The sequence below is a fragment of the Electrona antarctica genome (assembly GCF_951216825.1).
Source record: "Electrona antarctica genome assembly, chromosome: 5".
Classification (NCBI taxonomy): Eukaryota; Metazoa; Chordata; class Actinopteri; order Myctophiformes; family Myctophidae; genus Electrona; species Electrona antarctica.
Genome location: NC_136810.1, coordinates 12,200,217 through 12,218,699, shown reverse-complemented (window position 1 = coordinate 12,218,699; position 18,483 = coordinate 12,200,217). Strand labels below are relative to the sequence as shown.

Sequence of the window (18,483 nt, the reverse complement as noted above, 5' to 3'; positions counted from 1 at the left end):
TTTCCCTTACCAAGTGAGGAATATAGTCTACTTACACACGATAGTCAAAGCAAAGAGATGCAAAGTGTCAGATTTCATGATGGCTACATGTCAATTTGCCATTTTGGATATTTTTGATAAAATAATGATTGCATTTCGCGCAATGTGGCCCTTGCCCCAAAATGAGTTTGACACCCCTGATATAGACCAACCAATTAAGCAATAGATTCTATAAAATCAGTAGTTCGCACACTTTCAAGATTTTTCAATAATGTTAAAAAAAATCACACCTGTGTGAACTGAGTGGTGCAACTCCCCTCTCCCCCTGCCTCTCTCTCTCTCTCTCTCTCTCTCTCTCTCTCTCTCTCTCTCTCTCTCTCTCTCTCTCTCTGTAATTAGCACTAGGCAACACTATCTCTCTCTCTCTGTTTCTGGCACAACAGCGCCACTTTTGCCCCTACTGGTACTCATAGCCACACACATAGCCACACACATAGGTTAACACATAGGTTAACAGTTTAACACGGACATTGCTGTTCCTTGGAGTGGTTGCACCACTCAATAACAGATGTACAAGCTCGCAGCGTGGCATGAAGTGAGTTTGTAGCTCTGCTATTTTTGAATAGCCAACGCAAAAATCACGGAAATTTCTCGGTTTTAATAGGTTAACCGACCATAGACTGGGTGTGTTTTTTTTCTCAGGACCCCTTCTCAGAGGAACGTTTCCATGTCGAGCTTCATTTCAGTCCAGGGGTCAAAGTTTGCGAGGATGAGGAGAACGCTCCACTAGGCTTCGGCTTCAGACCTGCCTCCTCTGAGGTAGGGGTGTGTGTGTGCGTGCGCAGGTTGTGGATTAATTGTCTTGCTAGAGGGGAGTGGTGCCACTTGCCAGATACAGTGGCTGTTACGGGAATCAATACCGAGACTTCCTGGTCACAAGACCGAAGCCTCTCCAATCATCAAGCCATTATGCCAACATTATGTATTTACATTTTTTTATTTTTTTTTCCCATTTTTGACATAACTTCCATCTTGTGTCCTCTGGCCAATCAGAAAGACGCCAAGCAGACCAATCAGGGCAGTTGTGAGGATCTGTCCCAAGATCAGCTGGATCAGGCACTTCCTCTATCTGAGCCAATCACCATCCAGAAGAAATCTCCTATGATCCGCAACCGAAAGACTGGTTCCATGGAGGTACTGGACCCAGGGTGCTGGTTCTGGTTCATGTGCTTCAGTCACAGGATAGCAGGGTAGCGAAAGGGCATCTGGGTAACTTGTCAGATTCAGCACTGGTTCATATCATAGATAGAGCGGACACAGCCCCACCCCCACTGTTCATTTCAGTATTTAAGTCCGACGTAATTTTGTAGTGCTACGTTACGTCCGGGTCCAAGTGGCACCAGCTCCCGTCCGCATCTCATTGTAAATAGAATATCTAAACGCGTGAATCTTTTTACAATGACGTTATTTTTCAGAAAGGAAGCCATTGAGGGTTAAAATGGGTCTTAATGCTTCCAACTCGAGTAGAATTATTAATGTTTTGTACCATGACAAAGAAAATATATGATGTGGAGACAATAAAGACTATTATTATCATTATTATTGAAGGTGGTAACAGTCCATTTGCTCAGTACAATATTTCGGGTGCTTATTTAGAATGTGTGCAGGGTTGAGTATGTTGAATCTAGTTTGCAATTAATGAGGATTTAGTTGACACAATGAAATAAAATGGCGATAGTATTCCATGTGGGGCAGGCGGCCTGTCACAGCCGTAAAATGAGACTTTCGTGGTTGTTTTCGTCTCAGATTTAGTCCGACGGAGCGTCACAGTATAGCTCTATGGGGACACAAAAGCGACACAAAAGTAGGACCCGGAAGTATCTCTGGAGGGGGCGCTCACGTCACGGCTAAAATACTGCATAAGAACTAAATAAACAAACCAACCTGGCGATTTTGTCAGCTATGCGACTCGTTTATGATGGTGAGTTACATTTGATAACATTCTGTGTTTGGAGGGGAAAAAAACGTTATTTTTGGATAAATGAATAGCGTTGATGCTTCGTAATGGTGTCCATATGAGTAAAATCGCCAGGGTGATTCGTTCATATCTGGAACACAGTTGACTGATCTAAGATGGGAAATCCAATACAAAAAAACGCCATGACCTACAGTAGGGGGATCCACTCTAGTGGCAGTGATGTCAGACTTCGATGCTATGACAGCAGACTCTTTAATACGTCCATTAATCTCAAACATTAAACACTTCTCCTTGGGGACCATGAAAGTGAAATCTGAACACAAAGTGATGAACTCAACTCAAATGTATAGTCATATTGCAAGGTGGTTTACAGGTGTCAGAAACAGTTGATGATATTGTTTGTCGTACAGGGTCCGTCATTGCATTTCCAAGAAAGGAGAAAGAAGTTCTTATAAAGACCCATACAGTATATCGAACATGGGTATTATTGTATGTGCAGTATGTACTGAGACCGCCAGTCAGTGGTTTCTGATTTCCTGAGAATGTTCTCTGTCTACCCTCAAGAATGTTTTAACTTTTTCATTGTTATTTCTTAAAGGACAACCTTTTCGGCTATCCAGCCTTCGTCAGTGTGCTGGATAGCCGAAACGTTTGTCCTTCGTAGCCTAAAGACATGGAGACGAATAACTCTTGCCATTCCTCCAGTGCGACCCGTCACTGTTTGTAATATGATATTGATCTAAGAGGAGTCAGAGCGCAGTGGTAACACAACGTTTCTGTCTCCACCCCCTCCCTGGTCACCCCCGATACCCACCCCCTCCCTGGTCTCACTCAGGTCCTCTCTGAGACGTCTCCCACTCACTCCTCCAAGGGCTCCTCATGCTCCTCCACTTCCTCCTACAGACTCTTCACCAGTTCCTGTTCCAGACAGTCGCCTGAGATCAAGCCTGCCAGTGGCCTAGGTGTGTGTGTCTCATTATGTGTGTGTGCGTCTGTCCTCTACACACATTTATCATCAGCCATGATTAGTGAGCTTCCGCCTCTCTCCTTTCCTATCGTCTCTCTTTGTCTCATATCATCCTCCATAATAATAATGTCACATGTCATACAACAATAATAAGTCCATCTTATTCCCAGAAATGAACAGGATTGATGCCAGCATTAAAGGAGAATTCCAGACCAACCGTTTTCTTACCTTAATCTGATGATGTTATATCCAAGAACGAGAGGTACAGGTGATAAATTATTATTATTAGACAGAGAGCTGTACCACTCGTTCTTGGAGCCAGGTCATAACAAGGTCATAACAGGTCATAACAATAATAACATCAGATTAAGAAAAGAAAGCGGCCTGTCCCGAATTATCCTTTAATCAACTATAATACAAACATTTTGCATCACACTGAAATGCACACTATCAGAGCTGTTATGTATAAAATATGTATATTTGTATACATATTTTTGTATGTTCCCGGCATGAGATGAATACATTGGATAAAAGACCAGGCTTCATTGGGTACATTCGTCTTTGATTATCGAACTGTTTGACTTTACAAAAGACCACAGAAACCTTGTAGAAATGCATTATAATGCATAACGGATGGATCGAAGGGCAATTGTGTTGTTAGATAAGGTCAATACAGCGACATGCAGACAATAATAAATGCAGTCAGACCCCTGTGTTATGTGTACCAAAGGCTAATATCCCCCAACACACACACTGTGCCCCCTCCCCCAGTCTAAATGGAAAATAGTGGAGTAGACAATAACATGGCTAATGTTAAGCCTGATTTATGCTCGGTTGCAGTTGCCGGTGCCCCAAAAATAGTTTTTTGGCGCGCAACAGGATGCACAACTAAGTATAACTCCTGATTTAGACTGGGAACAATCCTCATGCACTGACTGGAATAACTGACTGTGGAAAGAATGTCCAGCGTCTGAACTCCAGTCTGTAGTGCGTAAGCTGTCACTATATTTGGCTGCACTAAAACCGCTCCGCAATACTAACGCAGTATCACTTAGATTACTGTGTGGTCCAATTCAATATTGTAACCCAATATCCGTCAACATAGAACGTAACTTTTTGGAGTATTTTGCATTGACAGTATGCAATAGATTCAAACTGTTCTACCCATTTGGCCAAAGTACAGCAAGGTTTGGAACAGAGCCCTCAAACTATGGGAGAATATCTTCTCTGTGTGCTGACCAACACACTGCAGACCTCAAACTATGGGAGAATATCTTCTCTGTGTGCTGACCAACACACTGCAGACCTCAAACTATGGGAGAATATCTTCTCTGTGTGCTGACCAACACACTGCAGACCTCAAACTATGGGAGAATATCTTCTCTGTGTGCTGACCAACACACTGCAGACCTCAAACTATGGGAGAATATCTTCTCTGTGTGCTGACCAACACACTGCAGACCTCAAACTATCGGAGAATATCTTCTCTGTGTGCTGACCAACACACTGCAGACCTCAAAACACATTTACTTATTGTCCTACTATATTATGGCAATATATATATTTTCCTACTTAAGCAAAAGTATCAATACTGCTGCTTACAAGTAAAAGTCCGGTAATCAAAATGTACTTGAGTAGAAGTACAAACGTATTGGCATCAAAATATACTTAAAGTGCCACAATTAAAAGTACTCATTTTGCAGAATCTCCCGTTTTACAGTTTTTTTCAAATGTATAAAAATGCAAAAATAATCTTTTGAAAATAGCCGATCACATTGTGGTTGAAGTGGTTAATGTATGTTTTGTAATAACATACATCAAAATCTACAAAGACTAACTAAGGTTTTCAAATAATTGGAGTGGAGTAAAAGTGTAATGCCGTATTTGCCTCTAAGATGTATTGGAGTCGAAGTAAAAGTATTGACAATTGGAAATACTCCAGTAAAGTAAAAGTACCAAGAAATTGTACTCAAGTACAGTACTTGAGTAAATGTAATTAATTACTTTCCACCACTGCAATATTACTGTCAATAATTTGGAATGAGGGTGAAATGTGGGCATTTGCAACTTTAGCAGTGAGTTTACATGGCTTACGTGACATCAGCCACATATTACAGGGCCATTTTGACCTACTTGTTGTGCTGCCACTGTGTCACAGCAGCACACTGGCCAGCATGTGACTCCATGTATGAATGTGTTCAGTCCTTCAATCACAAGGACTGTTTTCCTACAGCTTCAAAAGCTCTGAAGTGTCCTCTTAAAGGAGCTTGGCAGGTGATAAAGGACAGGGAGTATAATATCCTCGTAAAGGGGTTGAGACACTGACTCACCCACATTCACATGTCCACACAGCTGTTGCACCAGATACTTGACCGCTTTCACGCCTGCATGCCTATTTTTGGGCATGTCATTGGGTGAAAATCGATCAGAAATCTTACAAAGTAGCTCAAATAGCTGATGCTCACAACCACTGTTCATTTTTACGGCACATTCCGATTTAGTCTTTTGAATAACACACCATTTAGTTTTAGTCCTAGTCATCTGAAATTGTTAGTGTGGTTGACCTAACAGGGCATAACTGAAGTGTGATTTGAAAACATATCAGACTCACTGGACCCCCAATAATTGTTACAAAGCTGTCTATGACAATTTACAATTTAGGGATTTAGCAGACGCTCTTAATCCAGAGCGATTTACATTAGGCAGGAACAAAAGTATGGGAATACATCACATATATAAAATGCATTTATCAAGAAACATGCGTAAGCTAAGAACGTAACTAGAACATATCTATATAATGACACTATACATATTAACTATACATATATACTATGCTATACATATGTACTATGATGTGCTATGACTATATACAATGCAATTATTGTGCTGTCTACATGACATGCTATAAGTCTGTTTCAAATGCTATCTAAGTCTAAAAAGTGCTATCTAAGGGGGTAGGATAAGTGCTATGGGCTATGGGCTATGACGAGTTGAGGGCCCTTGGAACCTTTGACCACAGTTTGGTGCCGATGTTGGCAGTTGACTGAACCAACCAGTTATACTGAACCTGGCTGGTTCACTCAGGGAAACGAGCAGTACAGATCAACATAGTTTGTATTTCTTTAAACAGAGTTCAAGTTCACACCACCAAGCATGTACATTATGTTTGAGTGCTGTGCATAGCAGAAAAGAATGGCACACATTCGACGCCTAATCTTGTAAACAAAACATAAGCGATTAGATTACAACTAGCTGACAACCTGACGAGGCTGCGTTATATCCATCTGGAAACTCGATGAAACTGTAATCCCAAAGGATTACAGGAGATGAAAGTCATATAGTGTTACTGAACTACAGTAGCATTGTCACCAGCATAGTTTTCATGGACTTCTAATGCACGCATGCCATGTGCTTTCACTCTCATACTCTGGCATTCACGGAAATGCGCGCGCGCGCGCATTTCGCGCGCGCACACACACACACACACACACACACACACACACACACACACACACACACACACACACACACACACACACACACACACCAGGGGCATTAGGTCTATGCAAAAATTCCCATCCACACACACATGCATAGTAACAATGTGGTTTTGTTATTTATAATAACGGCATGGTGACAAAATAACTAATCCCTGCACTTAACACCCCTGCCCCACCTCCCTCCATTGTGCATGTGTCATCCCTCCACCTGCCCTCCCCTCCCCATCATTCCCCCTCTCATTCCTCTCCACCCTGCACACAATTCTCCTCTACCTCCATCACCCTCTCTCTCTCTCTCTCTCTCCTCCAACCCATCCTCCCCTCTCCCCCAACCCATCCTCCCCTCTCATCCAACCCATCCTCCCCTCTCATCCATCCATCCTCCCCTCTCCCCCAACCCATCCTCCCCTCTCATCCATCCATCCGACCGCCCCGTCTGTCCAATCCTCCCCCCTCTACACACACAGGCTCCTGTTCAGGTCTCTTCAGTGCTTCTGTGCTGGGCGTGTCCTCTAGCGCCCCCAACCTGCGGGACTACGTGCGCTCGCACCACCACCACCACCATCACCACCGCAAGCCACCCTTGTCCCCTGGCAGTCTGCCCTGCCACATCGGCTCCTTCGGTACGTCTGCCCATCCTCCTCCTCCTCCTCCTCCTCCTGTTCCTCCTCGCTCTCCTCTTCGTCCTCAGACTCTGACCTGTCGTCTTTGGACTTTTCCTCCTTTTCCTCGGTTCCGGGACACTCAGTGGTCGACACAGCTGTCTCCGAACTCAGTCCAGACTTGTTTGTTCTTGGTCTGTCATTTGTTCCTTTCTTGTATCGTTCTACAGTATGTTCTGTAGTGTGTCTTCTTCTGTGCCCTCTGACCTGCATCTCCCTGCTCATGTGGGTTTGTTTCAAGGGATCCTTGAATATTTCCCCCCCTCTCTTTCCTTGTTCTTCCTTTCTCTGCAATTTGATGATCACTTTCAGAGAAGCCTAGTGGCTGGACCAGGCACTGCGTGAGCCACAGAATGTTATTTCCATTATTGTCACCTCCTCTCCTCCGTCTCTCTCTTTATCTTATGACGAACCAATCAATCACACCTGTGTGTGTAATCTGCCTTCCCCAAAACACGTTTGAATCACCTGTTGGAAACCAATGCCTGGTGTTTGTGGAGTGATTTACTGAGCGCTGTGACACTGGAATGATTTCCTGTCTAGTTTACGCTGAGCTCACATGCTTGGGTTGGATTGTGTGACGGATCAGGGAAATTCATGATCAATACTCTCACATCCTGCTTGAATGGGCATGAAGTTTCAGATCCCACCGATGTCTGAATGTGTTTGTGCATTTGTTTCCTCTGTGCAGTGTGCATGTTATTGCTGTGTGATTTATTCAATCATGTCGCTCTTGGAGAAAGCAATAACCACTATTGTAAATTGGGTTGGCTGTCTGGCTATCTCTTGCCGTTAATCACAAATTAATCCTGAAGTTGAGAAATGTGTGTACTGTGCAAGCAATCTTTCATTACACAATTATACACCTCAGTTTCATACTCAGCAACCCCCCACCCCCCCTATTTATTTCCTGGGTGTCACAACATTTGGTGAAAATAGCAGATCTACAAGCTTGCATTGCGTCACAACATGACTTACATATTGGATTGGCTATTTTTGTCAAAAAGATTTGGTGTAGACTGTAGAAGGACAAAATGTGCAGACCCATTTCAGGAAAAGTGAAGAGAAGTGTGAAGAGGTCAGATGTCATGTCAGTACTTGTTTCTTCGGAAAGGGAGGTGATATAACTACAAATTGACATCATTTGGAACTTCGGAAAGTAGTTTAGCCTTCCTGATACCGATTCCGATAACTTGAGTACCGATCCGGTTTACAGGGCAGCTTTACAGGGTCTGTAACTCTGAGAGTAACTCTGAGAGTGTACAAATGGAACCAAATGGAACCAAATGGACCCGTAAGGGTTATGGTGGTCCTTGAAATGATATAGTTTGAGAATCACAGATCTAGGAATACATTCCAAAATTCCATGAGTAATTGTGCAGCTGAAATTATAATGTAAATAGTACAGTAAGAGTATAAAACAGGCATGCACATCAAGCAATGAACATGTGACTGTAAATATGTGATAAATTATATGGCATAGACTGGGATACTCGCCGATACCTTTACCAGCATTTTAGGCAGTATGGGCATCTTTTCATCTATCACATGATGAGTAGTACTGTACTGTATGTAGATCAACTCAAATCAAAGGTTTCTTTAAAGATGGTTATTGGGTCTTGACCACATGATCACAACATGCCTTGTTCAATTCTCACTCGGCTTCTCTCTGCACTGGCTGTCTTGTCACTACTCACTAATGCACTAATGTCATTTTGACTGAACTTGTACATTTTTATTGATATCATGTCATGTGCTTCCATAGCCACTAGGGGGCTCTTAGAGAGCATGATCACAACCTCACTTCAACATGCTCTCAAGTCTTAACAGTGTGACCCAAAACCTCCAAGTACACATTACACACCAGTCAGTTTAAAGAGAGTATATCAAATTGCTGTGGTCTGACCAGATAATATTCATGAACATAAACATGACGTAAGCATACATACATAAATACACATTGAGGTCAACCCTGGCTGTCATGTACAGTTGAGTTGAGACAGCGTAAGGACTATAGAATAAGGCCTACAGATTTGGGGAGTTTAAACGGCCATCCTTTTGCAACTCCACAGAATCAGGCACCAATTAATTTTCTACTGAGGTTGATTCACCAAATAGTCAGTTTAGCATCTAACGGTACCAGTTAGCAAATTAGTTAGTTAGTCTCTAGACAGAGAGACAGACTGTTGACTCCGTCAAATTCAAAGGAAAAGATGGCGCTTTTTCCTTTTATTTTTGACGAAGGGTTCTCAGATTAGTTAGTTAGTGACATTATATTACAGAAAAGGGCATCTTCTCCTCCACTGCATTAATTACATTTCACCACTAGGTGGCACTGTGGCTGCAAGGCTAGACAACACACTTGCACTTACCCCCCCCCCCCCCCCCCCCCCCCCCCCCCCTCTCTCTCTCTCTCTCTCTCTCTCTCTCTCTCTCTCTCTCTCTCTCTCTCTCTCTCTCTCTCTGTGCAGTTACATCATGTTTTGTTCTGTAGTCTGGGAGACTGCCAGGTGTGGGTCTGAGCTGACGTCAACGCTGTTCATTTTAGAAAAGGCTTAGGTGTGGATCTCCATATCTCACTTTTAAAGGAAGCCTCTAGCTGGCTTAGTGCCGTAACATCAAGCATATATCTGTCTGTAGGCTTCAAATTGCCCACATTTCATTCGTTCATTTTATTTGGTGAGATTCACATTGTTGGAATCTTTCAGTTTATTGAGCACTTGGCAATAACTGGTGGCAAAACTCTAGACACAAGGTATTATAGGTGGTGATTCTGCACCCTCTCCAGTCATTAACTTTGTTCATCACTGTCTTAACACTACTGAGGAATCAGAATTGTCTGACCCTTCACTTTCAAATGAAATGAAAACAAAATAATAAAACATTAAAACGTATAATATAAAAAATACTTTAAAAGTAATGGAAAAATCCCGGCCCCTCACGCATTAGAATGTCCTAATTCATGAGGGGGCTGTGATTTGTCATGATTTCTTTTTTCTTTTCTTTTTTTAGTGTTTATTTCTTTATGTTTTAATGTTTATTTTATTTGGAAGTGAAATGTCCCTTTTTAAGAAGGAAGGGAGATGGGAAATAACCAGGGAAGAAATAAAAAGGATGGTGAGAAAAGGCGTGGGAATGAGGATGGAGGAAAAAGAACAAAGGTTATAAGTGATGTTGGAGTCTCTGTGTACATGACATCACCTCAGTGGCAGACAGACAGTCCTCTGCATGCGTACCTCCATTCATCCAAACAAACTAAAACATCCATCAACTCTCTCTCTCTCTCTCTCTCTCTCTCTCTCTCTCTCTCTCCTCTTTCCTCCAGGCTGGCAAATAAACGAACACTGATGATCTGACAGAACTAGCTATCTACTCTCTCTCTCTCTCTCTCCATGACTCCATCTGACACTCTGTTTTCATTTCATTCTCATTCTCCATCTCTCACGCACGCACACAGTCGCACGCACACACCCTGTGATGTGTGTGTCAGGGATTTGTCCACCACCTGATGGTTTGGCTAACCACATCACATCGACATTTTTCTAAAACAAAACTCACTGTAGTGTGCCATATTTGAAATTCTGTCACACATGTAAACGCCAGGCAGCATTTCTGTTTTATCATTTCACAGCTTCAGTAGTTTCAGCAACTGACTGATGCTAGAAGAACTACCAGCTGATATCGGACAATAGTGTTGCCGCAGACCCAGTGATCACGCGTGCGCACGCACGCACACACACACACACACACACACACACACACACACACACACACACACGGTGAAGCCTGTGAAGCCTACCTGCCCAGTAACACCAGTTACCTGTCTTATCTCCTCAGAGCTGCTCTCTATGCCACCAGTAAAGAGATTTTCTGTGTCGTTTGCCAGGCATCCGACTAATGGTATGTCTTGTCTTTATTCAAGTATTCATCACTCCTCCTCCAGTTCTCCTCTCATCTTGCATGCTTCTCCTTTACTAGAGGGAACCAGGGACGTTCTGAGTGTACCGTCGCTTTGGGGGAGTTTGTTGTTTTGGTTCTTTTGCGTAATTCCTTTGTTTGCGTAATTAAATGTTCCAGATCATGGTTTTAATCTCTCCAGAGTTTTTCCCTATTTGTTGTTTGTTTTACAACACGTCTTTTGTGTTTGAATGTTGTGTTGGTGTCAACACCCTCTAACGATGATCTGCCCGTTCCTTGATTCATACAGAAAAAATAAATACATTTCACCTAAAAAATATATTCATACAGTATGTATGTTTAAAAATACATTCATATGTAGTTACAAATATTTTGACAAGGAGGCAAAACTATGCCACAGATCTGTTATAGTTGTGGTAGTAGTAGTAGATGATCTGGGTAGAAAACAAATAGTCTACAGATTTATTTGACTTGCTTCAGATACAGATACTGTCTGAGTCTTGTATGTTTAGGAACATATCTTTAAGAATATTCACAATATATAAGAAATGTGTTATTTTTCTGTATGGGAATGTGTCTGACTTTTGACTTAAGTCTCTCCACAGGTTATGAAAGACATCCTTTAAAGGGATATTTCACTTTCAAATAAAATTAACATGAAACAAAAATATAAAAAATAAATGAAAACCGTAATGGTAACATCACAGCCCCCCCCCATGCGTTAGAATGTATTTTCTATTACTTTCTTTTTGTTCATTTATATATTTGTTTTATGTTCATTTGAAAGTGAAATGTCCCTTTTCTTATTCCCACGTGTGGCTTTACAACATCACTTGTCCTTAAATCCAAATCCAACCCGTTCCCTGAAGTGATGCTTTCATTCTGTTGGGTTTGAAATGTGTAGTAAATACTTAGTATCTCTGCCAGGCAGAGAGAGTGTGTGTGTGTGTGTGTGTGTGTGTGTGTGTGTGCGCGTGCGTGCAGCTAATCTCGCAAATGACTAGGCCGGTCAGCGTCATATTTCTTTATGCACGCTGCCGGCAAGCCAAGGGCCCGGGATCATTTTCAAAGCTGTCAATAACAACTGTCAATTTTGTGAATTAATAATTGCAGAGCGATCATCCTCCAGGCTATGGGATATGCATCTCATGAGGCTACGGACTGTAATTAGCCGTTGGGGTGCAAGCTGTGTGTCTGTCCGGCATACTGACTGAGTTCAGTCCTTTGCATTCCATAGCATCCACTCCAGCATGTCCTTCTATGGACTGAAAATAGCACCAATCTACCGATCTACAGCTCTCTGGAAGAGGTCGCACATGACCTGCGGCCAGACGGTGCTCCAATTTAGATCGGCTATTTTCGATTAGTTATTTTAGTTATATTAGTATTTATTTGATATTTGAAGTAGTCAAACTAGCAATAGACATTTACACATTTAGAAACATCTTCCATAAACATGTCATAAAAGCAAAGGTCAAAGCCTCCATCTGTGATTTGTTCAACTGTTTGGCTGTATGTCATGAGACTTTGTTTTTGCTTTATTTCAAGAAGTTACATCTGGATGTTTGTCCTATAGTTATGGCAACACATCACACCACTTTTTGATGGTGTTCACTGTCCTTACAGCCGGTCACCATGGTTTGAATGATGTAATGATGTTTAACAGTCCTGTATTATTACCAAGGTTGTCCTGTGCAGCCGTGCAGAATGAGTTGGTCTCACTTGGATGAAATCGTCAATACCAGTTTGTATGGTCTCTCTGAGAAAGGGGAAAGGAGCAGATGAGAATTAAGCAGGGAGGCTTAAAGCACTCTCTCCTTCTCCGTGGGTGTAGTCGTCGTGTCTCTTTATGAGTTTACTGTTTTTCATTGTAAACCTCACATCTTGGCCCTGTCTGTTTAGAGCCAGGATGAATACATCTGGAATCGAATAGACTTTTGAATGTTCTTTATCTCATTGATAGTTGAGTAGTTAAGTATTCCACCTTGGACCTTCACATTGGAAGGGCCTTCATGGTCTAGGATTGAATCCCCTGTTTGAACATAGTATGGGTGGAATATAAGGATTTGTTTGAATCCCAGCACAGAGCTGCCTACAGTGTGTGTGTGTGTGTGTGTTCGGTTATTTGGCGATGTTGTGCCCGGCTCCGACCAGCCCATGCAGTAGGCAGAGTTAAAGGACTAACACGCACAGTTGAACTAAATGCTCCCAATGATAGCTTATATTTGATGAACTCAAACGTGCATTTTATAGGGTTTTTATTAATTCATATTAATTAAACACTTACAATCATACATTTACACGTTCTGTTCACACTTCCCCTAACTTCCCCCAACACAAGATGACAGTATCCCGGATTCTGGATTACAGTCCTATTGGTACAGTTCTATCCTGACTCTGTCGGTAGGAATTCTAGCTATCATTTGAACACTCTAAGACTCCCAGATCATGGTAAGCTTAGCTTGTCATGGATGGCTCTCAGACTTAGTTACACATTAAGTGATTAAGTGTAATTATGTGGTTTTAATTCTACCTTATCGTTAATCAGATGATAATTGATCAATGATCGGGATGACAAGAACACAGAGAGAACACTGGTTACAATCTAAACATCATATTACATCGATTATGAATAATGCACAAACATCTATTTATAGCACATAATATATAGCAAATACATTACCGCTGGTCTCTGCCTAGACATGTTCACGTTCGATGGTAATTGGTGAATCTAACTCACTTTGTGCCATACAGAATAGTCACAGTGGGCCCTGACTGAAGTCCCACCTTCATGCTACACTTTCAGCCAATCATATGCCACTGACCCATGCATCCCTTCTGCCCTCTCTGTGAGAGGACAGTGTGGAGATCTGACTTTAGGTTAGATTAAACTGTCAGACTATTACAGGTATTTATCATTTAGGCTTTTTACCAACCCAATATATAATAGGTTATTTAGAACACATTTACACAATTGAAAGGGATTAAAGATAGGTTACTTCAATTATTGTATGTTCTATGCTGAGTTGACTCTCCCTGTGAAGAGGAGTCAATAATGGCCTGTCCTACAACAGGAGAAGGGCCGTAAAACCCCCAATGGAATGTGGAATGGAATGTGGGGACCTGCGCTCTCTCACCCTAGAGGAGCTTCTTAATCTCCAATCAATCTGACCCAATATATAATTTCTCATTATGAGTACAAATCTCGCACACCCATAATTATCCAAACACCCCTCACGTTTCAGTTATGAAAATTGATATGGTTATTCATTTTCCATAAACTGAAAGATTATTTTTGATATTAATTTTTTTCGGAAATATTATTTTTTGATATTTGGGCGCATGCCATTTTTAGTAATTTCGGAACCTGTTAAATAATACTGGATCCACATACTGAAGTTATAACATTATACAACTTTGAAAAACACATTAAAATAAAACACAACCCATTAACTGCATAAATCAATAAAACAATGAAAATAATAAAAGGTTTACATGCGTCGATATTGTGGACATTTTTTGTAATTATCCCAACGCACCCTTAAGTATTAAATTCAGTTACAGTTAATCAAACTTATGTATACTTGTAATAATGTGAGACAGTGCATCTCCACTTTTGTAGGAGAATTGCTGTTTCTGTCATGTCAGTTAGGGGTTACCTAACTGACATGAACTTTTGGTCACCTCTGTCCGTTTAATCTTATGGCTGTTTGCCCGGACAAAGCTTCAGACTTATCTAAACAACCCCCTTGGTTTGAGGAAGAAGGACGGTTTATTTTCCACACAAGACTGGTTCCTTATCTTTAAGAAAACATGACCCCCTGTGCCCCCCACCTGAAACGACTCTTTTGGTTGCAGAATGGGGCCCAGTTGGTAAACACATTTTTAAACAATGCAGTTTATTACCCCTGGTTGTTTACTTTGACTTTTACCAAAAGCAACCCAATTGAAAATTGCAAATCCTTGCAACATCTTAACCACATTATGTGTCTTTCACACATGCAGTCTTTGTGCTTGTGTGTGTTAATTTGTGCGTGCGTGCGCGCACACGCGCTCACGCACAAAACCCACTTGCACTTTGAGAGACAGTGTTCCCCCCTCCCAATCGAAGGAAACTTAATCATTTTACCAGCATTCTTTTTTACCTTTGTCCATAAGGACTTAATTGGCACAAATTCAATCCACTTATCTGCTACTCGTTGTCTAGTACAGATATAATGAACCCACATACATCATCACATTTAATATGCACAGATAGACACACATCTCGTGTGTGAGTGTGTGTGTGCGTGCGCGTGCGTGTGTGTGTGTGTGTGTGTGCCGTGTGACTTCTTGTTGTCACTGAAGCCCCAATTGTTCCCTGCTGTAGGAAAAACAAATGGGTAGAGAAGCATTTCACATGCTACTCTTTCTGACCCAGTTCTGATCTCGCTGGCATGAAAGCGCTCACCCACTCCCATCTTTTTCCTTTTCTAGGATCTAAAAGGACAGGAGCCATTGTGGCCTTCTTTTCAGCCGCTTTACACACTCGACACAACAAATGTGTCGACACTGCGGTTTTCTGTACCAGACTGGACTTTGCCATTCCTGGTTTGCCACCCTTCACGGGGGCAATCTTCGGGTGACCCCTCACGAAAGTCACCCCAGGGTGCTTCTCTGGCTCGCCTGGACCCCTCACGAAAGTCACCCCAGGGTGCTTGGCGTGTGTGTCATGCACCTCCCCCACCGCCTCTTGAACGCGTGGACTGGCACCAGTAATGCCACAAATCACGCTCGGCGTTTCTGTGGTGAGAAGGTTTGATGACTCGTCGGCCTTGCCCACGCCGTTTGTGGGCATGGCTCTGCTGATGAACGGTGAGGCGTAGGCAGCCTCCAGCTCCGGAAGGCCGCTCGCCTGTTCCGCTCCCGTTGACAGCTCTGCCTCTGCTGTCGGTTCTGCTTGTCCAACGTCGATGTTCGGCCATTCCTCCTCTGTCGAAGGCTGCGGAAACGTCGTGTGGTTCTCGTCGGTTCCCTCAGCTCTGCCCGCAGCCGCTCTTGGCCTGCTACGGTGCTGACTGAGGGCTTGTCCTGTCGTGGGTTCGTTGCCCACGGTAGAGGGCTCTGGCTTCCCTGCATGGATACTGCAGGAAGCACCAGGCTGTGCCTCCGTTGTGACAGGCTCTATCTGCTCCCAGCCCGGATGACTGGTAGCCCTGTCTCTTCGCCCCTCTGGGGCCGTCCCGGTCCCCGCTGGCACCGTCTCCGCTCCGCCCGTCTCTGCGCTGGCGAAAGGGTTCGTGATGTCACATCTCGTGACGTCTGGTGCTGCGCCTGCGGGCTGGATGCCCCTCTCCTCTGGGGCTCCTATGTTCCTGCTCTCTGCAGGAAACTCACAGAGGCCTATTTGGTGGCACCCTGCTGTGACGACACCTCTGGCTACCCTGTCATTCTCCTGACAGATAGCAGCCCTGATTAAACGGTATCTTTCACTGTTGTACTGTTTAACATATAAATTCAGTAATTCATTTTCTATGTGTGCGAGTCTATCTTCGTTTTGTTCCTGAAGGATCATCTCGTAATCTACCGACGCGTCTATTACAGCGTCCATCACCCTGTCCAGCTCAGCAAAACTTTCAGTTATCTCACTGGATGAACCCCTGTCCATACAAAGATCCACCCTATAGGTTGTGCTATCAAACATAGCTTGAGCCTGTGAGCTCTGTAACTGTAGCCCATTTAAAGAAGCCATTTTTCCACCCCCTCTGTCCCTCCCTTTAACAAACAGTACAGGAACTAATTGGACTGGGTTAGTGGTTTAGTTGACTTCACAAATCATTCATTCACTCAAGTAAATGGTTAGTTTTTTGCCCAGCTTTAATTAGCGGACTCTGTACTCAGAGAAGCCCATACTTCCCTGTTAAATACCTTCACCAAATAAACCTTTTTATACTATAACCCTTTTATATTATATAGATTATATATAATATAAGTATATAGATTTATATTGGCCGTGGGCGGTCAAACTCTATAGCCTTCCGTTAAACCTGGATTACAGGTTTTGCTAGATGCGTCACGCAACAGTTATTATAGACACGCCCTTCCTTTATGCGCACTTCAAAGCGCGCTTTCAGCGTTAAACATTATTGACTGGTAAGATTATTACATCGCCTTTAATGCTGAGTTTAAAACCCTATTTTGTTCTAAACATTTATCACCGCTATTAATTACTACTTTGGTAGATTATACCGCATGACAGTAATTACCAGTCCCCCTGCACTGTCTCAGCACATTGGGACATTGCATGACAGAAAGAGGAATTTCCCCCCCCCCTCACATGCACTAAACTGCTGTTCTCCTTGGTGCCCAACACCCAGCAGGAAAACACTTTTATTGTGGTTACTATAAAAAGCACCTCTCCTGGTTTAAACGACCGGTGTCTTATCCGGTCTCAATTAAACTTTATGTTTGGTTACAAATAGTCTTGAACAATGACTCCCAAACCATTAGTTAAACCCGCAGTCACTTTTTGTGGCTCACGGTTTTAACTGCTGTTTCCGCATGGACCCATACCCACATGGAAACAGTTTAACGGTGCCGCTCAGTTAGTAGCACAAATCAAAACGGCATGCCGTCACGGCAGCATTTATAGTTTGATTTAATCCTATGGATACTAACAACTGCGGCCTCGCATTCACGTGCGCTGCTATCAACGCACGGCTTGAAGTTCAGTTGAATAACGTCACACCAGAAAAACCACAATCAAACGGGGTGCCGTCTTTCGGCCCCAATTCTGTCTGATTTAATCCTGTGGTTATCAGTGTGGCACGATTCAACTCTGTGTGCTGGTCCCAACACACAGTAATTTATCTTTGTTATATTGTGGTCACTTTAGTGACTATACACCGATCTACGCTGTTTAATTTAACAGCACGGCAACTGAATAAAGTCAAACCGTCTCAGTTGAACTATATTCTGAATTACAACAACTTTAAATTGCAGATCCCTTTAGGGACTGCTATTTAAAGCCCTTTACAACGCGGTAGCAATTTAAACTGTAATATGTCAAACGGTTTCGGTTCAGACTATATTATATCTTAAATATGCCCGGGCGCGTGTACAGCTGCACGCTGATCCCAGCGGCACTTTCTTTCTGTTCAAACCAGGCACTTTAGGGGCTCTATGGTTTAAACAGTTCGCACGGCGGCGAATTAACTTTCGCTCGGCGGCGAATTACTGTGCACTGATCCCAATGCACAGCACAACTGCCTTTAAATTGCGGTCACTTTAGTGACCACTAATTTAAAGTTCTTTAAACGCGGTAGCGATTGAAACCATAATATGTCCAAACGGTCTCAGTTTAGGCTATATTATATCTCCAACCGCCCGGCCGTGATGTAAGCCGTGCGCTGATGTGCACGGTACAGATCTTGTCGCTGCACGCAGCGATTTACACTAGCAATATGTCTAGATTATAGGCTGTATTACGAGTCAAACCGC

General features: G+C 42.8%; 1 protein-coding gene across 6 annotated transcripts in view; it reads left to right on the top strand.

Moving 5' to 3' along the window:
• ppip5k1b (diphosphoinositol pentakisphosphate kinase 1b) overlaps positions 1-18,483 on the top strand; it is a gene marked incomplete at its 5' end in the record, with an annotated part of 72,355 nt that overhangs the window by 35,000 nt on the left and 18,872 nt on the right. For 3 of the 6 annotated variants that reach the window (XM_079500513.1, XM_079500512.1, XM_079500511.1), the window contains 5 exons: positions 682-798; positions 1,033-1,173; positions 2,793-2,919; positions 6,892-7,047; positions 10,924-10,986. In XM_079500513.1, the coding sequence (XP_079356639.1) occupies positions 682-798; positions 1,033-1,173; positions 2,793-2,919; positions 6,892-7,047; positions 10,924-10,986 (604 nt within the window). The remainder of the gene's footprint in view (positions 1-681; positions 799-1,032; positions 1,174-2,792; positions 2,920-6,891; positions 7,048-10,923; positions 10,987-18,483) is intronic. The other 3 variants (XM_079500515.1, XM_079500514.1, XM_079500516.1) reach the window with 2 other exon arrangements.